This window comes from Prionailurus bengalensis, chromosome B3 (assembly GCF_016509475.1).
Source record: "Prionailurus bengalensis isolate Pbe53 chromosome B3, Fcat_Pben_1.1_paternal_pri, whole genome shotgun sequence".
Taxonomy (NCBI): domain Eukaryota; kingdom Metazoa; phylum Chordata; class Mammalia; order Carnivora; family Felidae; genus Prionailurus; species Prionailurus bengalensis.
The window spans coordinates 120179799-120202157 of NC_057355.1; the positions used below are offsets into that span (position 1 = coordinate 120179799).

Sequence of the window (22359 nt, forward strand, 5' to 3'; positions counted from 1 at the left end):
GCGGCAGGGGCAGGTGCAGCTGAAGGGCAGCTGGTGGGGAGGGAGACCCCGGATTCTTGGTGCAGGGCCCCTTCTCTGCCTGCTGCCCCGACTTCCCCGTGCGGCAATTTCGCTTTCTATTTTAAACAGTTTGGGTTGGCTGCTTCCCTGCCTTCCTGCTGGGTGTTTATAGTGAGGAAAGTAATTGGTAATATTTGCACAGATGTGCTAGCGCGGCAGCTCATCACGGGCACCTTTACCCGGGGGACCCTCCCTGCCCCCAGCCTCTCTCTGCCAGCCTGAGGAGCCAGCCTGCAGGGGGTAACGGCAACAGCAAGCTCCCCCCTCTCCCAGGAGCCTCAGGCGCTGAGGCTCAGGCCCAGAAAGCGCCCTAGGCGCACCCAGAGGCAGGCCTCAGCTTGACCTGGGAGGAGTTCCTGCCCCTGCTGCAGGGACTGATCAGAAGGAGCCCAGGCTCCGCAGGATGTGCCCTTTCTAAGGGACTGTGTGGGAGGGGAGCCCCTGGGGGCTCCGTTTCTGATTCCATTTTCTCCTGCAGAGCCTGAATTTGCTTCTGGGGTAAGGGAGGGCGTAAAAAGGAGGGGGAGCAGGTGATCATAAGATATCATCTGGCTTCTTCTCCCCTGTCTCAAGGCCTGAAGGCAGCATTCTGGGGGGCTAGGAAGGAGGTGGGGATCATCTGGGCTGTGAGACAGGGGCCTGGACTGCCCGTGTGTGCTGCCCACTGCCCATTCTGGGGCCTGGCCGGGCTGGCGACGGGGTGAGACTGCACAGCGGGCAGGGCCAGATGAGACTCCTTGGCCGCCACGTCTCCTTTACCCCTTACCTGTGTGTGTGCACCTGTGAGTGTGGGCCTGCATATTTGTGCACGTGTGGGCTGTACCTGTGTGTGTGTGTGCATGGCTGCACGCCTGTGCCTATCTGTATGTGTGTGCACATGCATGTGCCTGTGTGTGCTACATGTATGTACCACACATATGCATACATGTGCTTTGGTTTGTGTCCCCCCCATAAGCCGACCCAGACACAAGGATTCAATTGCACGTAGATGGCCGCAGATAGCAAAGCAGGGGAGTGAGGAAGAAGGTGGGGGGAGGAAGGCGGCCAGTGAGGGCCGTGGTCTCCAGCAAAATGCTGCCGTGGGCAAGTGTAGGACATGGCTTGGTTTCTCCCAGCCAGAGGGCAGAGAGTCGGGGTTATCTGTCCACCAGCTCCCATCGTCACTGGTTGAAGCCTCCTGACAGGGCTGTTGGCTCTCTGGCACTTTGGCCTGTCCTTGGCCTGGAGCTGCAGAGTTCTCAGGGAGCAGCCTTCGATGTGTGGAGGTAAATGCTGAGTGGTGCTAGGTGACACCGCCGGGTCTGTTGCCTTGTGGTGGGTGTGGCCGGTGTGGCGGGGGTGGGGGGGCCGCTGCAGAGGTGGGGGGAGCTGCAGGAAGGACAGGCTTGGTCCTCTAGCCATTGCAGGTGCGTGGCAAACAGTGGGGGGCTGCCCCAGCTGGAGAAAGCCTCCTCACCCTAGGCCTCTCTCCTTTTCTGGATGGCCCACACCCAATGACTGCTGCGGGGGGCGGGGGGGGGGTGGGGTATAAAGGCCTGGCTCTTTGTCCCAACTTGGGTCAACTCTGAAGGGTATCCTGGCTCCAGACCCCACTACGTTCAGGCCTGCCTCACAGTCTCACCTCCCCCTGCCCAGATCTGCCTCCTCCTCCCTTCCTCAAATGATATCCCAAGAGCAGCCCCTAATATACATCTGGTGCTAATCTCTGTCTCCGGGGCATCCAGCCCACGCAGCATGTGTGTGTGCAAGAGAGCATAGCTGTGTCTTGCCGGGAGGACATACAGGTGTGGGTGTGCCTGTCCCACCTCCCCCAGGGCGCTCCACGCAAGGTGATCTAGACGCCAGGCTGGTCCCTTTGCTGGCCCCGGCGGGCTCCTGGGGGTCTCGGGCGGGGGCAATAGCTACAGGCAGCTCAGTGGAGCCTCAATCACCTGCAAGCTCTTGACCTAGAAGGGATTTTTCTTCAGGCACGGACCTTGTCTTGTCCTGCTTGGAGTCAAGTGCACGCCATCACCCTACATCCAGGCTACCCTGAGCAGAGCAGTGGTGGGGTGGGTGGGTACTCTGGCCACCCCTCCTCCCGAGACCTTCTTGAGAAGACTGCTGGGGGCCCAGGGCAGCACACACGCAGCTGGAGGTCAGTCTTGGAGGACGGTGGGCTGCAGGCAAAGATGGAGGCAGGCAAGGACACGAAGAGGCCCAGAGGGCACCAGTGTTACAGAAATGTTTATTACAAGGATAAATATATACAATAGGGGGATATTAAAACCACTGATCCTGGGCCTGTGGGACTTCAGGGGATGCGGGGAGTGGAGGGTGAGGCAATGCCTGGTTGGGGAGGGTGATGGGACAAGGTGGGTCAGTGGTCGATCCACAGCCCTGGGCTCTGGATGCAGCCTGGGAATGACCAAGTCCCCAGATCCTGCACAGTTGGGTCCTTTGCTTGAGCCTGGACAGGCCTGCCCTCCCAATATACTGCCCCCCCCCCCCCCAGCTGCCTGGCTGCCTCTAAAATTCTGGATGTTCCCTAGTGGCTGGAGGTGTTGAGAGCAGCCCTGGTTAGGGATGTCAGTGAAGACGGCTGACCCCCTGCATTCAGAGGTGGGAAAACATCACTGGTCTTTGAGAGACATGTTGCCTAACCTTCTTCTCCGAGGTGGTGGGGTCCTCAAAAATGGCTGTAGTTTGGCTCCAGCCCAGATGCTCTAGGCATAATCCAAATAGTTTGGGAGACTCCTGCCATGTCCCTGTTCATGAATACGAAGGGTTATGGGGAAACAAATCTAGATAAATTCTCCTCATCCCTCTAGACCTTGCTCAAGGAACACCTCCTCCAGGAAGCCTTCTGAACACTGCTGGGCTGCCCAGCAGCCATGCCAGTCCTCTATCCTGCCCCTCATTTACACTCATGACTCCCCAGGGTCTCTCCTTGCTGCTTTCCCACAGGGCTGGATCTAGGGCCCTGTGCTCAGTGACTGGTGCGCTAAGGACACTCTTATTAGCTCAAGACCTCCCAGGAGGAGCCCAGAAAAGGGTGATGGAGGTGAGGACCGGGGGTGGAGCAGGGAGGCCTAAGTAGTCTGGCAATATTGCAGGACCTCTGTCATTACATCTGTCTTTTGTTCCTGCGCAAGGAAGCTCTAAGACCCTGCCTTGGGTGCAGAGCTTACGTGCCCGAGACTCTTCTTCTCTATCTAGACTCTATGGTGTCTTACAAGCCCGCAGGAGAGAGCCGGAAAGAGCAAGGGGTCCCTGTGTCTCTATGTATTTCGCTCCTGGTTGGCTGGGGGTCTTGGCCTCATGGGGCCAGAGAGTGGAGTTGGGGAAGCTCAGGTTGTCCCCAGTGTGGAGACTCCGATTAGCCAAAAGAACTGGGTCAGGTCCCCTACCCCCAGGTGTCCTTTTATCTCCCAGTAACCTCCTGCTTTTTCTCTGTGGAGAGGCTGGCAGAGTTGGGGAGTGGGCTTCTGGCAGAGCAGGCAACCCTTTGTCGCGGGGGTGGGGGGCGGGGGGCAGAATAGGCTGAGCTCCCGGCCGGCCTCAAGCCAGAGGTAGGTCCTGCCTAGATGGCTTGATGGGCAGCCCTATTCTCTCTTGCTTCCTGACATAGCCTGGGCTAGAGGGTGGTGTCCCAGACTCTGCTCTGGGGCTGGGGGCTGTGGACAAGAAGAAGTGACAGTGGAGCCCTGCAGGCTGCAGCCTGGGAGGCCACAACAAGCCAGGATTGTGGGTTGTCTTCAGGGGCCGGGGCTCTCCAGAGAGCCTGCAACCCCAAGCCTCACTGCCTCCTCAGGCGGAGCAGGGGAGCCAGGATGCCAGGCCCTGCTGGCTACTAGCCATGGCCATTCTGGGACATGTAAGCTGCCAGAGCCACCACCACGGCCACATAGAGACCGGCGCCCACGGCGATGGAGAGTGTGGCCAAGAAGAGGGCCCTGCGGGAGGTGGTGCTGGCCAGGCGGAAGTCTCCCTTGGAGATGGCCTTGCTGGTCTAGGGAGAGAGAGGTGCTGGTGAAAGGGGGTGTCCCCACGGTTGGGAACCCAGCCCCAGCCTGCGGGGGCTCTGACCCGGTCCTGCGCATGGAGGGTCAAGCCCTCCAGTGGAGGGAGGGAGCAGGAGCAGATGCCCTGGGCCCCTTGTGCTCTTACCCCCTGGGAGAAGTAGAAGGCAGCGATGCCCAGGGGCCAGAAACAGCAGAGCATGGAGAAGATAGTAAGGCCCAGGTGATCCCTGGGCGGCAGCGCCACGAAGTTGTCTTCACTTTCACTGTCCGTCGACGTCACATCACTCTGCAAAACACGGGTGGGCTTTTGCCACCGGGCCCAGGATCACCAGTGGCAACGATGTGGGGCCACAGGTAGTGTCATCTGCTGCGGGGGGGGGGAGTGTAGGTTGGGCTCGGCCCGCTCTACCCAAAGCCTGAACTGTGGCCCGCTGATTCCCTCCTTTGGAATTAGCACAAGCATACAAAGAAAGAATACAAGTGTCAGTGTGCAGGCTTGTGTATCATCGGACAGTAATTGGGAAAGAGGAGAAAGTCTCAACGCCCAGTGGTCAGGAGATTGAGTTAATAAGTGGAGGAAGAACATACAATGGGATACCAGGAAACCCTTAAAAATCACCTCGTAGACAAATATTAAATTACGTGCAGCTATACTGAGATATGGTGCTTGGAGGGGAAAATCTGGTTATAAAACTATGTGCAGCAAGATCTTTCTGGGGGGGAGTAGGGTGGGAGAAAAAGATTGAACAAAAAAAGACTAGAACATCATCGACTAAAATAATAATGTTCTCTTCCAGCGGTTTTCTGTATTTTTAAATTACTTATGTAATTAAGAAAACAAGAATGATAGGGGCGCCTGGGTGGCTCCGTCAGTTAAGCGGCCGACTTCGACTCAGGTCATGGTCTCCCGGTCCATGAGTTCGAGCCCCGCGTCGGGCTCTGTGCTGACAGCTCAGAGCCTGGAGCCTGTTTCAGATTCTGTGTCTCCCTCTCTCTGACCCTCCCCCGTTCATGCTTTGTCTCTCTCTGTCTCAAAAATAAATAAACGTTAAATTAAAGAAAAAAAAATTAAAAAAAAAAAAAAGAAAACAAGAATGATAAATGCTATTACAAAATTAAGCCATTGGAGCACCTGGGTAGCTTAGTTGGTTGTGTCTGACTTTAGCTCAGGTCAACATCTTGCAGTTTGTGGGTTTGGGCCCCACGCTGGGCTCTGCACTGACAGTATGGAGCCTGCTTGGGGTTCGTTCTCTCTCTTTCTCTCTCTCTCTCTCCCCTCTGCCCCGCCCCCACTCACGCTGTCTCTCTCTCTCACAATAAATAAATAAACGTAAAAAAATCAAGTCAACCCAAGTTTGTGTTTCTCAAAGTATGGACAGAATCTGTGCCAGAAACATAGATTCCTGGGCCCCAAGCCAGGCCCACTGAATCTCGACACCTAGAGGCTGGCCTGGGAATCTGCATTTCAAACACAGCCACTCACCTCCTCCTCCTCCTCCTGGTCATTCTCCTGGCCCTGCTGCTCCTCTTGAACCCCGTAGGACACAGTCTGGATGGTGACATCCTCTTCTGCTTGGCCAGGTTCTGTGGACCGCAGCGTAGGCCCCGCCTGGGGCTCCCTGTTCTCTGTGAAGCTGGTCTCACAGCTGTTTGCCCTGGCTTCCTTGACCTTGTCCCTCCCCAGGAGGCAGGTGGGCCTGTACCAGGCCTCCACGGCCAGCTGCAGGGATCCTGGGTCCAGGAGCTGATGGGTGCGAGCAGAGCCAGCACCACCCAGGAGGTAGGAGTAGAGCTTCTCCTGGCATGACCAGCTGGGCGAAGCCTCGGGGTAGGGGTAAGGGCCATGGAGGGGGGCGGGGCTCCGAGGCAGCAAAGGGTTCTGCAGTTCACTCAGACTCTCCATGGTTCTGGGGGCAGCTCCAGGGAGGGGAGCCTGGGCCAGCTGAGCTGTCCTCAGAGGGCCTGATGGGCGAGCAAGACAGATAGATGCTGAGTCCGGGGCGCTGGATGCAGGACGGGAAATGTTTAAGAACTCAGGCCCTCAGACCCTGCCTTTACCATTGGCCAGCTGTGGGACCTTGAGATGGCCACTGAGCTTCTCAGAGTTTCCTTTTCGTAGTCTACAAATTGGGTGTAGCCACAGTACTCACCTCATAGAGTTGGTTCATTCATTTATCCTGTCAACACTTATCGGTTGAGCATCAGCTCCCCACCAGGCACTGTACAGATACTGGGGACACGAAGGTGAGAAAGGCAGGGAGCAGAGAGAGGGAGGAGGATGCACTGTCTTCACGGAGCTCACGGTGGCGGAGAAGACACCTGCCCTGAAGGGGAAGGACAGCAAGGGGCGTAAGAACGTGCAAGGCACGGAACGGACACAAAGGTACAGGGAAGGCTTGGGAGCTGAGATAGAAGGAAGAGGACCAGTTGGCAAGGCAAGGGGAGGGGAACACATTTCATGCAGAGGCCTCGATAAGGGATGTTCGCTCTGAGAGCCTGGGAGAAGGCTGGTGCCTCTCAGGGTAGAGAGGGAGGGGTGAGATGGGGTGTGTGGCCAGACCACGCAGCCCTGTTTAGGTCTAAGGGGGCTTCAGGGGTCTTGGCAGGAGCGATAGGATAGGGTTTGGGTCCAGAAGCTTCCCATGGCTGTGTGGGGAGAGTGTCTTGGAGAGGGCTGAGCTGATTGTGACACCGATAGGAGGCTTTGCCATGGCTTCAGGTAAGCTGAGGACAGCTGGGACTCAATGGTGAGGAGATGCAGAGAAGGGGAGGGGCCTTGGGAGATAATGGCAGGACTTGGTGGCCGGTGGGATACTGGGTTGAGGAAGATTTGTTGTAGGGTTGGATGGGACCACGCTTAGCTCAGAGCTCCGCATAGGCCACGTGCTAATTGCTGTCGATTCTTCGCAGAGGAGGATGCTTCTCTCCAGTTATGGTCTTAAGGGGACGCTCCTTAGACTAATCTCCCCTCTAAGGTTAGTTGTGGCTTTGGGAAGTCCTGTGGGATCTAAGGCAGGGCCTCTGGAGCACTAGAGTCTGGACTTGCACATCCCAGCTTGAAGTGTAGACACACTCATGGGCTAGAGTGTAGATGCCCACCTGGGAGGGACACATAGTAGGTGCTCAGGGTTGATTGAAGGAGGGAAAGGCAGCCTATAAATGTGTTTACAGCAAAGCCTACACACATGCCGGGTGTGGCATGTAGAAGTGGGGTATGGAGAAAGGGGGCAGGCCCCCCCAGGGACCCTCTCTCTCCCTCCCAGCCCCATCATGATGCTGAAGGGTGAGAGGGTCATGTCTTGCCCTGGATTTATAATCTGAAGATCGGAGAGTCAGTCTTGGCCTTGATACTTTGGGCAAATAATCATGCCCTTCTGGGTTTCTTCATCTGTAAAGTGCAGATGATAATTCCTCCCCAACCCACAAGGTTGTTCTGAGGATCCAAAGAGATGGCTGATGCGTCATTGTACATGGTAAGGAGGGGCTTCTGTGCCACCCTAGGTCATTTCTGGCCTGATGGTAAAGGGACAAGTGTGGAGAGGGAATTCTGCCCCCAGGGAAGGTTTGTCTAGGCCCCTTCTCCACTCCCACCTCCTGTCAAGAATTCACAGCCAGAGGGGTGCCTGGGTGGCTCGGTCGGTTGGGTGTCTGACTTTGGCTCAGGTCATGCATGATCTCACGGTCTGTGAGTTCAAGCCCCGCGTCGGGCTCTGTGCTGTCAGTTCGGATTCTGCGTCTCCCTCTCTCTCTGCCCCTTGCCCACTCACACTCTGTCTCTCTCTATCAAAAAATGAATAAACGTTAAAAAAATAAAAATAAAAAAGAATTCACAGCCAGAGCCTGGCCATTTCTCTTTCTTCCCCAGAGAAGTGGTTCGATTCTAGAAAGTTGGTTTTTGGGAAACCTGAAGACAGAGCATGGGCCCAGGAATAATGGGGAATGGGACAGAGTGAGGGGCAGGGGAGGCCCAGGCAAGACCAGGGGGAGGCATTGAGGGTGGGTCCATGGGGGGCCAGGGTCCCTTGGCTGGCCTGCTATGAGGGAGGAGTGAGGGCTGTTGCCTGCCTGGAGGCAAAGGAGCAAGAGAAGGCTATCCTGGCCATGTCTCAGAGGCTCTGAGCCCGGAGAAGTGTGACCTCTGGGGCTGGGGCTCCCAGAATGTCTAACAGAATCCTGGAAGGACCCAAAGAACGGCGTGTGGCCCGAGTGCCCAACTCATCACCCAGGGAGGGCACGGATGGTGCTGGGCTGCCCTACACCTGGGGGCTCTGTTGGCACATTAAGCAGTTACAAGTTCCATTCGGGCTGTCACCCAGCTGTGGAAGGAGTTTCTCCGCATGCAGAGATGGGACAGCAGTTCTTGGAAGGGGCGGAGCTCATAAATGCCAGGGTCTCACTCTTCTCCCTCTTCTTTCCTCTCTATGGATCAAAATGCAGGGAGCGCCTGGGACTATAATATGTGGACGGGTTCCTTCCTGCAGGTGGGGAGCTTGGAGTACCCAAGCTTGCTGGACTAGGCTTGTGCCTGGGCTCCTCTGGGCAGATTCCCAGCGGGACTGGTCTCTTCTGACCCCGGAGGGCAGTGTTTGAGTCCTTGTCGGAGCCTCCCCCACACCAGCAGATGTGACGTGCAGATGTACAATTGAAGGGCACGGGAGCGTAAGGCTCATGGGTTTGGGAGTCAGGTACACTGGGATTCCATTCTGATTCGCCCCCATTAGCTTCTTGATCTGGCACCTCGGTTTCCCTATCTGCAGTAAGAGGGGCTGGATTAAATGATCGCTGATGGTGGCACTAGCTCTCCGTGGGCCCATAGCCTCAAGGAGCCCTGCAGAAGTCAGCTCCCCCACTCCCTGTCCTCTGTCAAGACTCAGGGATAGATGAGCACGCTCAGAATCCAGTGACGTACCACCTTCCCTATCATGGCGCCTCGAGCACATTGAAGGAAGCAAAGGCAAGGCATCTCCTTGTCAGATGCACAGTGGAGCCGTAGCACCATCCCGTGGCTTCCCAACTCCCCCTGGTCCTGCCCTCCATCTTGCCCACCCTATGGGATTCTAGGACATGGCTCCCAAAGGTCCCCGGCCTCTCCTCTAGCTGGTCTTAATTAACGCTCCCTCTGCTTACAGCCTCAAGGGTCCCTGTTGTCATCTGCGTAGGCAGAGGTATGTGGGCGCCTTTTGACAGGGTGTGGTGGAGAGGACCGGCCCCAGGGCCCTCACAGCAGACTAATGCATCAAAGTCACCCTGCCCTATGTCCTGAAGGAGGCATAGGAGACCTTGGCAGTCACCTGTCCGATCCCCCCAGAAGAAAAGGAAGGATCCTTGTGGCCAGGAATCAGGCCCCAGAGCTCTGGAGACCGTAGGGGCACTTGCAGGGCACGTGTCCAGGACAGGAAGGGGCAGCTGGGTCCCAGCTCATTCCCCTGTTCTTGCCAGCCATCCTCTCTTGGTCAAAGTGCATCCAGCTGAGCTACTGAAACCCAAGCCACGAAGCCTTTCCTGGATTACACTCTCCTCCACCACACTGTGCCTCTGGGCAGGGGCTTCTCGGCTTCATGTACAAAGATGTATGATCCTGGGTTTGCACAACAGGGACAAACTGAAAGCCACCTGAATGTCCAACAATCGGGCACAAGTTAAATAAATTGTGGTACAACAATCCAGTGGTACAAGGCCTTCGAACAGGTTTACAAAGAGGAATGACATGAGAAAATGCTCATTGCGGATTCAGTGAGAGGGAAGAAAAGAAAATGCTATGTGCCTGCAATCTTAACTCTGCCAAAACGTCAACAGTGATTATTGCCAGGGGTGGGAGCACAGGTGCTTTTCATTTGCCTTTTTACACCATTTTTTTCCTGTTTCCCATATTTATTTTTTACACTGAGCATGTACTTCTTTTAAATCAGAAAAAAATTGAGTGCGCAGATTTCTTCCGGGCCGAATTATCTAAAAGTGGTTTTAAGCCTTGCCAGGTTTGGGGGTTCCGTCTGGGTGTAAAGGCTGAGCACAGTGTCAAAGCCTGCCCTGACACAGATAGACAGACAGACAGACACACACACACACACCCTCCGCCTCCATAAAGCAACCAGGTTATGGGCTACAGCACCTACTCACAGTCCAGCCAAGGGTCACAGTTCTTTAGCAGGTCATGTTCACCCCCGAAACCTGCTCGGGCCACACGGGAGTCCGCTAAACTGATCCTGGGGACCCAGCACTGAGCCCTGGCCAGAAGGAGGAGGTGGCAGGTCTCCAGGCCCAGGCTTCTCTATCCTTAGCCTTGCCTGACATTTTGGCCTGTTGCTGAGGGCTACCTCTCCCTGTTCTTTGGAGTAAAGGACCAGTATTCAGAGGATAATTTTCATCTCCACTTCTGCCTGGGGCTCATGTGGGCTGTGTGTGCCTGCTGTATAGACAGTACTGTATGTCTGCTTACTTGCTGGTGAGCGTGCCTCTGCGTGTGTGTGTGACATGTGCACACATGTGCACACGTGTGTGCATTCTGCTCCAGAGGGAAGACATGAGATGTCTGCAATTCTTTTCTTTTTTTTTTAATGATTTTTAATGGTTTTTTTGAGAGAGAGAGAGAGCGAGAGAGACAGATCATGAGCAAGGAAGGGGCAGAGAGAGAGAGAGAGGGAGACACAGCATCCGAAGCGGGCTCCAGGCTCCGAGCTGTCAGCACAGAGACCGACGCGACGCTCGAACCCGTGGACTGTGAGATCATGACCTGAGCTGAAGTTGGACGCTTAACTGAGCCACCCACGCGCCTCGAGATGTCTGCAATTCTGAAGCTAAGGAGATTGCTCTCGATTGTACAGTTGGGCAAGAGGTCTGGGCCCCACAAAAGGAGAGGGAGGGGGGGACCTGGGAGGCCACAGCCCCCAGTTTGTTTCCTTTGGAGCTGAGAACTGAGCTGGGCCCTATGTTTTCCACTTCCTGATTTAGAGACCGAGAGCACAACGCCACCTCCAGACTGGGGACAGGACACCATACGGGAATCCACTGGGATCCAATTACAGCCTCCACTAGAGTCTGATTGTTCTGGAGTCCAATTACATGGTGTAACATCAGTTTGCTTATCTATAAAATGTGTGGAAGGGCACAAGGGGTTCATTTTTAATAGCTCAGCTCAATACGGCCCTGAGATTCTATTGGGAGAGGAAGAACAATAACTTAACATTTATTGAGCTTTTCATCACGTGCCAGGAACCAAACTGCTCTAAAAGCTCATCTGACCCTATCATTTCTAGTGGGAGAGTCACAGCTGGACAGGGGGCTTCCTCTTCTAGGAAAGAAGTGGCAGACTAACCTATGTCACACCCAATTGCCAAGAACAGTTAGAAAAACTAGGGAAAGATATGAAGGCATCAAAGAATCACCAAGGGAGCAAGAACTTGAGGGGTCAAATTGCCAAGATCCTAGAGGAAAAAGAAACACGGGGAGGTGAGTGTGACCCTTGGTGCCACTTTCTCCCTCCAGCAGTATCAGAGGCCGAGGCGGGGAGGGGATGGGAGTTCAGGGCCTGTTAAGGAGGGGCCCCAGGAAACACCCCTGGTTTTCAACTGGGACTTCTTATGGGGTAACCCCAAGGAGCAGGAGCAAACCAAAAACAGAGCAGCCTTTACAGGCACAGAAACCAGGCTTTGAATCTGCTCCCGCCTAACTGGATTAAGGTGATCTACATGCAGCCTCGAAGCAGAAGTTGCCCAGGGCAGTGGTTCCGGTCATTGGTGTGCACTGACATCACCTGCACGACTTGGCCCAGGCTGCTGGGCTCCACCCTCACCATTTATGATTCCGAAATAGGCCTGAGAATTTGCATCTCTAACAAGTTCCCAGGTGGTGTCGTAGCTGCTGGTCCAGGGATCACACTTTAAGAACTGCTGCTCTAATAGTCACTATAAGACTAGTAGGGGCGCCTGGGTGGCTCATTTGGTTAAGCGCCCGACTCTTGGTTTCGGCTCAGGGCGTGATCTCACGGTTTGTGAGTTCGAGCCCCGCATCAGGCTCTGCGCTGATAGCACGGGGCCTGCTTGGGATTCTCTCTCAAGATAAATAAATACACAAAAAAATAACAGCTATGATTTACTGCAACCCCACATGAGCTAGGTGTTTCCTATGCTTCATCTCAAAACCATACAACCACCAGCGGGGCTGGTTGTGATTATGTCCCATTTTTCAGATAAACTGAAGCTCAGACAGGTCAAGTAACTTGTCCAAGATTAAACAGTGATGGAGACTGGAATTGAACCCAAGTTTCATTGAATCCAAAGCCTGGGCTCTCACTTAACTGCGCCTTTCAGAGCCTACTTGTGTGCCAAGGGCCATGATAAATAGTGTGGGTGTGACAGTGTCGAAGACTTGGTCTCCAATAGGTTAAAACTGAGGGCTTCAGTGAAGGGAATGGGAAATGGGAACTTTGTGAAAAGATTAGGAGATGGGGGGTGACTTAGCAGCCCAGGGTGGCTCCCTAGATAACCTTAAGGTCTGGGTTCATATAGATACAGACTCATTGTGAGGACGTTCAGCTGTTGGCCACTATCTCTCGGCACAGCAAGAGTGATTGCTTCTAAACCAAAAGATAAAAGCAAGATCTTCTTGGTAAGGCAGAGGATTAAATATAAATGATTAAAATCCAGGGAAAAGGTGAAATCTTGACGATTGGGTGCTAGATCATCCCCTTGTCAGATAATGTGTAAACCATACTGCAAACTGTGAAGTGCTGTGGCTACGGTGGTTGTTTGCAGATGGCTTGAGGCTGGATTTGATGATCTCTGGTCTAGAGTCTTGGCTGCAGCTTGCTGCATCTGACACTAGAGAGAGAAAGCCAGGGGTCTGGGTGGGGAGGAGGGCGAGGCCAGCGGAATCAGAATCGAGGGAAAATGAGAACTTGGCTTTCTTTGCTTCAGTTTGCCTCTTCAGGGAGCTAACACAATTGATTATCCTTTTTTCCCTGTTTTCAGCTGCTCCTCACTCCTGATCCTTCCTAATGGCACTTAAACATATTGTAGTCTCTCTCGCTTAAAAAAGAAATCAATTGCGATGATTGCAAAACCCAGCTGTAAATACTTTGATACTCCTCCCTTCGAGAGGAGGGATACAGACCCCCTCTCTAATCTGAGTGGGCTTGTGACTGCTTCAACCACAGAGCACAGCAAAGGTGATGCTGTGTGACTTCAGAGGCCAGGTTATAAAAGGCCATGCATCCTTTACCTTGCTCACTGAAAGACTCACTCCCCCAACCCTGAGCCACCCTGTCTGTAGCTGGACTACTCTGAGGTTGCCCTGCTGGAAGGTCATGTGTGTAGGAGCTCTGGTGGATGGAACCTGCTGAGCCAAGCCTTCCAGTCTTGTCAAGATGTTAGACATGTGAGTGAAGCCATCTTGGATGCCTCAAACCAGCCCATCTGTCAGCCAAATACCACTGCGTGACCTCTGTCCCTGCCATGTGGAGTGGAGTAATCACACAGCTCAACCCTGCATGGATTTCTGACCCTCAAGGTCATGAGGTAGAGTAAAATGTCTTTAGTTGTAGCCACTAAGTTTTGGGGGTGCTTAGGCAGTAACAGATAACTGGAATGCCTTTCCTCAGTGCCATTTCCCTCCGACAGCCCCTGTCCTCTCTTTCACTTCACAGTCGCGTTTCTCAGGAGCATTGTCTCTACTCACATCAGAATCCTTCAGCTCTCAGCTCAAAAGTCCCTTCCTCAGGGAGATGTCCCTACATCCTCAGTCTAGATTTAGGCTCCTTGTTTATCTGCTCTCCAGGCTCCAATTCCTCCTCTCAAAGAGCTTAGCACAGTCTTTTTCTATATGTGTGATTTGTTGATTAGCGTCTTTCTCTCTCACCAGATTGTGAACTTCAAGAGGGTGGGGACTGTATCTTCCTCATCCGTGCAGCACCTTGCCTGGCGTATACTAGGCACTCAGTAAACAGTTGATCTCATGAATAAATGAGTGAATCAGTGAATGAGTGAGCTAGGTGTGCTAAGGCTCCCCCATAAGAAAGGACTTTCTAGGATCTGGGGCGGGTGGAGCATATCTGCATAATTTCTTGAGCAGTTAATTCAGACCAGTTCTTGGGATGCAAGAATAAACAAATGGTACCGGCTTTGAGGGGGAATACAACTAGCAAATACGAAATTTCAGTACGATGGAGTGAGTTGTGCTAAATACGACCAAGTGCTAGAGGTACACTGATAAGGGACTCCTATCCTGGGATGGGAGAGGAGGCAATGTCAGAAATTAAGAAGAGGCTTTCAAAGCATGTGACATATGAATTGAATCTTTTTTTTTTTTTTTAGTTTATTTTTTGAGAGAGAGAGAAAGAAAGTGAGCGAGCAGGGGAGGGGCAGAGAGAGGGAGATAGAGAATCCCAAGCAGGCTCTGCACCGTCGGCACAGAGCTCGATGCGGGGCTCAAACCCACAAACCATGAGATCATGACCTGAACCAAAATCAAGAGACAGACGCTTAACGGACTAAGCCCCCCAGGTACCCCTGAGTTGAATCTTCAAGGAAGAATCTGAGTCATCCAGGTGAGACAATGAGAGAAGGGCATTTCCAGCTGAGGAACCAGCATAAAAGCGTGAGGTAGCGGAAAGGAGGGGAAGCCAGGGAGGTTTGGTATTGGTGGAATAAGACAGGAGAGGTGGGAAGGCCTTGAATTCCATGCAGAAAAGCTCTCTTCTGTGGGAAGTGGGGAGCCAATGAAAGTGGTAGCAAGAATGAAGTGACCCAGTTTTAGAGCTCTCTGGCTGGCTGCAGTGGATACAAAGCACTGGAGGTGAATGAGAATGGCGGCTAAGAGTCCCATGAAGAGATGAGTACAAAAATGCAGGCAGGAGAGGATGGGGACCTAACCCTGATCTGTGGCAAAATGGATGGAAATGAAGAGTCATAACCAAGAAGGAGTCAGGAGGCTGAATGAACGGAACTTTGTGGCTAACTAGAAGTGAGGGAGAGGGAGGAGCCTAGAATGACTCCCAGCCTTCTGGTTTTGTCAATTAAGTAGAAGGTGAGGCCACCAACTGAGACAGAAAATCCAGGGGAAAGATGGCTGGTTCAAGAAGGCAGCCTGAGGGGTGCCTGGGTGGCTTAGTCGGTTAAGCGTCCGACTTCAGCTCAGGTTGTGATCTCATGGCTGGTGAATTTGAGCCCCACATCCAGCTCTGTGCTAACAGCTTGGAGCCTGCTTTGGATTCTGTCTGTCTGTCTCTTTCTCTCTCTCTCTCTGCCTCTCCTCTGCTCGAGCTCTGTCTCTCTCTCAAAAATAAATAGACATTAAAATTTTTTAAAAAAAGAAGGCAGCCTGAGCACTAGTGATGACCTCTTCTCCTTCAGATTCTATTGAAGTGATAAAGCATATATTTCTAAAAGAATGAAATCATAACAAAATTGGAAAACAACAAAAAATGGTATCAGTGGAACAGAAACACTGAGGAATTTCTGGAAGATAAAGAGCAAATGAAATTCTTTGGTGAGGAAATCAGTGTCGAGAAACCTGCAGCCCCAAACAGAATAAGAAGTAAGAATAAGTTTCATTCAAGGGGGACGTCTGTTAGGGAAACAAACTTACCCAAGTTCAGAGGAAATCCGTACCAGTTGCCTATGCTAGTCAATACCTTCCTTTATTCGTAAGTCTGAGTGGACACCAAAGGATAATGAAGAACAACTCTATGAAAATAAAAGAGAAGGATTAAATACACAAATAGAACAATTGACCCAGTAAGATTGAAATCATTCAACTTATAGAAGAGATCTCTAAATTTTTTTCAATTCATATCCCCTGGGAGAAAAAAAAAGAGGACATTGTATCCATAAAATGAGAGCAGCCTGCTATGAAAAAAGAACAAAGAATATGAAAGTGTTTTGGAAAATGAAAATAACTGTCTAAATTTTCAAAAAATTCAATAAAGTGGGGTGTCTGGCTGGCTCAGTCAGAATAGCATGTGACTCTTGATATTGGGGTTGTGAGTTCGACCCCCATGTTAGGTGTAGAGATTACTTAAATAAATACAACGTTAAAAATTTAATGGAGAGACTGGATAACAGAATGGACACAGTTAAAGACTAACTTTTTAATGTGAAAGAACAAGTTAATGAAATATCCCAAGACATAGAGCAAAAAGACAAGAAGATGGAACATATGAAAGAAAGGTAAGAGACATGGAGGAGAGTCCCAGAGGTTCAACATCCATCTAATAGAAATTTCAGAAAGACACAGCAGAGACTGAATGGGAATGACGATGAAAGGAACAGAAACAGGAAGTGGTTCCTCAGCTGAAAAAACAAAAAAAAAGAATATTTATATTAAAAAGGCCCACGAAGTACCAATCCAGTAAAATGAAACACACACACACACACACACACACACACACACACTAACACAACAAGGAAGAGCAGGATAGGAAGGAGAAGTGGATGAGTTGGGTCTTGGGATGCTAGGGTAGAAAATCCACCTGACAGTTAGATGTATGCAGTTGAATCCCTGGGTCATGGTCAGGGCTAGACAGAGACTTGAGAATTATCAATGGAGCTATGAAGAAGAGCAGGGCAGAGGAGAGGAGAGGGTGAAGGAGGGAACCCAGGAAAGAGAAATAGGATGGCTGGAACACTTCTCAGTTCCCAGGGGAGGCTTCCTAGGCACTTCCAGAGACATCGGTCTACCTTATTTTCTATCTGCTGCCAACCTGGGCTCCCCCTCAGAGCATAATTCATTGGCTTGGGGATGGATTTGTGGCTAACAAAGATGAAAATTACCGGGAGGATTGGGACAGTGGCACCACTACTCATATTAGTCCATTTTCAAGCAGGAATCAAATCTTTATTCTTGCTGAAACATCCTGTCTCCTCACTGAAGCAGCTTGTTCCCAACCACTTAGAAGCAAATAGTACATCTAATGGCAGAAGATAACACACCTAACAGAGAGGAGAGGTAGAGCGTCAGGTCCTCACTCCCTGCTTGGTTTGCTTGAGGGAAGGGGGTGGTGGGTGCTGGTGGCAGCTGCAGGAAGGAGGGAGAAGAGAGAATAAAGGAGGAGCAAAGAGAAGAGAGAAACTGAATACAAAGAGCAGGGTTGAGATTAGGGATGAGATTAGTCTTTATTGTCCCCCCACCTTGCAGCAGGGGGGACCTTATTCCAGCAGGATGCCCACCAAGCCCCTGAGAAGAAAAGGGGGTTAGAAAATGGCAAAGGTTTAAAGAAATCGGATGCTTCTTCTACTTTCTCCCTGGAGTGGGGTGTACTTTGGGACTGGAAGTCCCTCTAGGATTCATGGATGAATTGGCCTTTGAACTTGATGATAATTAATAACGTGCAGATGTCTCTAGATATTTTATTCTCTGCTTCTGTCATATGTGTGCCGCCCAGCAGAAGGGACCTGCATGGGTATATTTCAATGTTTCAATCTCTCTCTTCTTTCTTTCTTTCTTTCTTTCTTTCTTTCTTTCTTTCTTTCTCTCTCTCTCTCACACACACACATACACACTTCATTTCTTAATGACCATGTTACATTTATCTATTCCTCTTCTTTAGATTCTCCCCACCCCGCCCTGACCCCAGATAACCAGGATCACCTAATCTCTTCTTCCTTTTGAGGTGTTGCAGAAGGGGTCAAGTAGGACCCCCAGCAGGAAGTTGGCAGGTGGGGAACACAAGGAGTAGCCAGTGGGTAGTTCTCCCTGGTTGAGAGAGGAGCCAGATGTGTCTACCTTGGTGACCAGAGATGCCCTGCACTCTGACAACTCTGGGGGTGGGGTATCTACCCAAACAGCTGCAGACGGTGGGGGTGGTGGTGGTGAGTTGTTCTAGCCCCAGCAGGAGGCCAGCACCCCCACAGACTAGTCTTGTAGATAATAAAGCCCCTCTCTATGCTTGCTGTGCTGCGCGATTGCCATTACTTTGTCATGAGGGTTAGTGACTGTCCGTTAATTCTGGAGAGCTGATTTTTGCCAGTGCTGCACCAACATCTGGGAGCCAGAAAGTGCTGACATGGGGTGGGGGGTGGTGGTTGATCCCCCACCCTGGCGGGGCGCTTAAAGGGTAAGTCAGGGGGGTCACTGGCATGGCTTACTCAGCTCTAAAGAAGTGCCAATTAGCTGAGGTTTTTCTGGATATTGGCTGGGCCTGCCACAGTTGAGGAAAATTATTGTCAGAGGAGCTCATTTTGTTTTTATATAAAAAAAGCTCTCCCCAGGGATGGATCTCTCCCGACTGTCCCCTCTTCCAGTCTTCTTAGGAGAGGGGATCCAGCCAGGCAAGGTCCCTAGGAGGACATGGCTAAGAACTGGGTTCCTGGCTCTTGGCTACTCACAAGGAATGTTGTGAGGGGGGTGCTTTTCTAGAATCTTGTCCTGGAGGCAGGGGCCCTCCCAGCTCTGCCACTCTGTACACACTCATGGCCTTCCGGGAAAATAAAGAAGAGAGGGGGAGCTTAAGGAAACATCAGAAACATAAATGGCTTTTTCAGGTTCTTATTGCTCCCTTCCACTCCATTCATAAAATCCAGTTCTTTGCTGAAAGGATATTAACTTAGTCTTAAAACCAGGTTAATGAAGCTGGTATGCTGTGTTCAAGAACTGAGGGATTTGCGGTCTCAAGATGGCCATCAGAGAGCCTCCCAGAACATCAGGAATGGTAGAACTTATCTAGCCCAACCCTCTTTTACAGAAAAGAAAAATGAAGCCTACAGAGGGAAAAGAACTTGCTTGAGTCAGTGGCAGATCTGGGACCAAACATGGGGCTCCCAGACGTCCAATCAAATGCTTTTATTCTGAGATATTTTAACACTCCATTCTCTTATTTTACACCCAATTACCGAGTCCTTACTATCTTCCAGGTGCTATGGGGGAGGGGAAGTGTGCAGGGAGGCAAAGAGATGAAAACAACACAATCCTTGCCTTCAAGGAGCTGTTTCCTTAGATCTGTGATTCTTGGGGGGGGAAAAAACAACGAAAACTGTGAGTCAGACTCTCACTCTATATTATCTTCTATAGGTGATGATGAAAGAGAAGGGGGGAGGGAACCCTTTTGGCTCCTCAAGATTTATAAGTTGGGTTTCACGGACCCCAGGGAGGCCAAAGACAAAGCAAACCATGGTCAGGCTGGGAGAAAGGGGGTAGGGGTAACAACGATCAGATTACTTCCAGCCAGACTGGCTAGTGGATGGAAACGGTGACAGCAGCTCATCCTGGTATGATGACCCACAGATGACAAGCCTTCAATCAGGCACATTGTTTCACTGAGTCCAAGGCAGTTCCCTGAGGTGGGCACAACAGCTACCTTATCCCCACTTTAGGGATGAGGAAACTGAGGTTCAGAGAGTTCAGGTAACTGGCCTCAAGCTGAGAAATGCCAGCGCTCAGCCAAGAACTCCTAGTCTAGTGCTCTTTCTCTCGGTGGGGGTGGAGAATTTGTGCTGGGTTGAAATGATAGGGACAAAGCAGTGGTCAGCCACAGTGATAGGCCAATCTTCCTCTACGCAGTTTTATTTTGATCACTACATTCTGCCACTCAGAGAACTCTGCTCTGAAGAATTGGAAGCACTTTGCAGGCCTGAATGAGCTCATTCGGCACACTCTTGCCAGAAAGAGGGCAGACTCCAAATGGAGGCTCTGTCTAGGGTGACCAGCATTTGGGCACATAATAGAAAACAAGGCTCAGGTATCTCCACTCTCTGCCCTTATGCACCAAGCAGTATGAGGCAAAACCAGCCTTCTTCCATTAGAGTCAAGAGGGCCATAGGACAAAATGAAGGTATATTCTGCTACCTCCTTCCTTCCCTGGAGAAATGGGTTAATCAGTCCTAAGGGGCCTGGCCCATCCTCGGCCCAAGGGCCATTACCGGGCAAAGAAATCTTGAAGCGTGGGGTGAGGGGGAGACCACAGCCACTCCAGTCACCCTGATGAGCAGGCTTGGGGAGGAGAGGGATGCTTAGTGAAGCTGGCTCAGATTTCCCTCATGAGCAAAACCATGGTGGGCACTGGGGTACAGGAGTCCGGGATACTCTCCTTACCGTTCTTTGTGGGCAGGGTGTCTAAGAGCTGTCTCAGGTTGAGGTTAAGGCCTGGTGGTGTGGGGTCAGAGTGTCCAGGTGACTACCTGGGCCCCAGTCCCACAGGCTCCTCCCAGCATCCCCAGTCTGTAGGGTGAGGGGTAGGGATAGACTTGGCAGTGATCTCTTGCGGAGCGCAAGGTGCAGTCAGCAGGGAGGAAGATCCCCCATCCCTGAGAGGGGTCCCACTGCACTCCCCAGCTCGATCGGGCCTCGGCGTCTCGCTCTGGGTTCCCGCCGTGCCCCCAGACGGCCCCTTACCTGTCCCGCCGAGGACGGTCCCGCCTCCTCCGCGGGGCTCGGGGGCCCAGCATGGGCCGGTGAACGACGGCGCCCCCGCCTTGCGGCCGCGGTGGAGCTCCCAGGAGGGCGCCTCTGCTCCCGGCCCCGGGTCCCTGCCTCCGCCGCCGCCGCCGCCGCAGCCGCCGCTTCAGCACCGCGGACAGCTCCCGCCCGCCGCCCGGCGCCGCCGCCCGCCCCGCCCGGCGCGGTCCCGGGAGCCCCGCATCCTGGTCCGGCCCCGCCGCCGCCACGCAGCCCTTAGCCCGGCCCGAGGCGGCTCCGCGCCGACTTGGGAGAGCAGAGAGGAGGATTCCCCTCCTCCCTGCCTCCCGCCGCCGCCGCCGCTGCCGCCGCCGCCGCCGCCGCCTCTTTCTCCCCTCCGTCTCCCTTCCACGCTCGGGAATCAGCCCACCAGGCACTCCGGACCCAGCTCCGGGGCGGGGCGGGGCGGGGCGGGGCGGGAAGTCAGGGGAGCCCAAAGGAGGCGGCGGAGCGAGGGGCGCACAGCTGGAAAGGTCTCTCTGATTCCTGGAGCCGAGCTCCCTTTCTCAGTCCTTCTCCTTACCCTACTTCCCCATTCCCCCAGGAGCGATGGGCGGCCCTCGGGTTTCTTGAAGTATTTGGGAGGTCTTAGGTTCCCAAGCTCTGAGTTTTAATATCAACCTAAAGAGAAGAAAAGCAAGCAAGCAGAAAGCATTTATTGAGCGCCTACTATATACCAGACACCATACCAGGTTTTTATGTTTGTAACCAATATAATCTCATTTAATTTTCTTAACAACTCTATGAGGCAATGTAATCCTCCCCTCCCCCTGCCCTTCCCCCTCCATTTTACACAGGAAGACGCTGTGCTCAGAGATTAAATCTCTTGATTGGGAGACAACAGTGCTATGCTGGCAAGGGCACAGGCTTTAAAGACCATGGGCCTAAGGTTTGGTCTTAGTGTCTCATTAACTGTATAACCTTGAGCGAGTTAACCTCTCAAAGACTTGGGTTTCTCATCTGCAAAATGGGGGAGCTGTATCCACTTCATAGGGGTGATATGAGGACAAAGTGAGATGACGGATGTGACATATTGGTCTCAAATAGGCCCTCAGTGGGTACACATTCTCCTCAGTTCTCCCAGAGGGAGATCTGAGATCTGAGCCCAGGGCTTCGGTCTGCTTTGTCTCCCCTACTGTGCTGCTCTTTATCTGTCCCCCTGCATCCTGCCTCCTGGTTTCCTTTCCTTTCCTTTTTTTTTTTTTTTTAAATCATGGGGGATACCCTCATCTTCAGGATTACGGCATAGATGGGGCTATTTTTCAAGTTCCGTGCCAGGTCTTGAGTCTCACCACAGTACCAGGGGCCTGGGAGGGGAGAGTGTTCCCATTTTCTGAAGGCAAATAGGGGCAAAGTAAACCCCAGAGCAGAATGAAGCAGGGGCTGGGGGTGGAAGGAGGCCCTGGGGACCAGGCTCTGGCAGTGGGAGTCCTCTCTCCTCCCATCCAAGGGTGTCATAGCACACTGAATAGTGAGCTCCAGGAACCCCTTACTCCCACATAACATGAAGCATCTGGGGAAGTTCACTTTAGTTCCCAGCATGCACTGTAGGAGCCAGGAGCTCTTGTCATGGAGTTTGGGTCTCCTCCTCTCCACTGGACAGAAAACTCCCCAAGCCTTGTGCGGTGTCTGGGCTGGGCTGATGATATTGGTGTTTAACCTATTGGGTGCTAAATATAGTCTTGTTCTTCTTGCCCCTGCCCCATTAGAGTGGAGGCCCTGAGGCTAGGAAGGTTCTTGGACCACTCATCTGGAGCCTATAGAGCATCTGCAGAGGCATTTCTCCCTTCCTTACCACCCCCCCCCCCCACACACACACCCAAGACCCTGTCCCTTGAGTCTATGCACCCTCTTGCACCTTTGCTCCCCCGTGGCCTTCCTCTCACAGGGTCTCCTGGCCTTCTACTTGGCC

At 52.5% G+C, this 22359-nt stretch overlaps 1 protein-coding gene across 1 annotated transcript; it reads right to left on the reverse strand.

Moving 5' to 3' along the window:
* Positions 1-2273: 2273 nt before the first annotated feature.
* SYNDIG1L (synapse differentiation inducing 1 like) lies at positions 2274-20540 on the reverse strand. The gene is made up of 6 exons (XM_043556621.1): positions 20385-20540; positions 15645-15742; positions 6215-6388; positions 5548-6026; positions 4210-4350; positions 2274-4051 (listed from the first exon to the last, which is right to left on the reverse strand). The coding sequence occupies exons 4-6, from the start codon at positions 5965-5967 to the stop codon at positions 3893-3895; spliced, it is 720 nt and encodes a 239-aa protein (XP_043412556.1). The 5' UTR covers positions 5968-6026; positions 6215-6388; positions 15645-15742; positions 20385-20540; the 3' UTR covers positions 2274-3892.
* Between the last annotated feature and the right edge of the window lie 1819 nt (positions 20541-22359).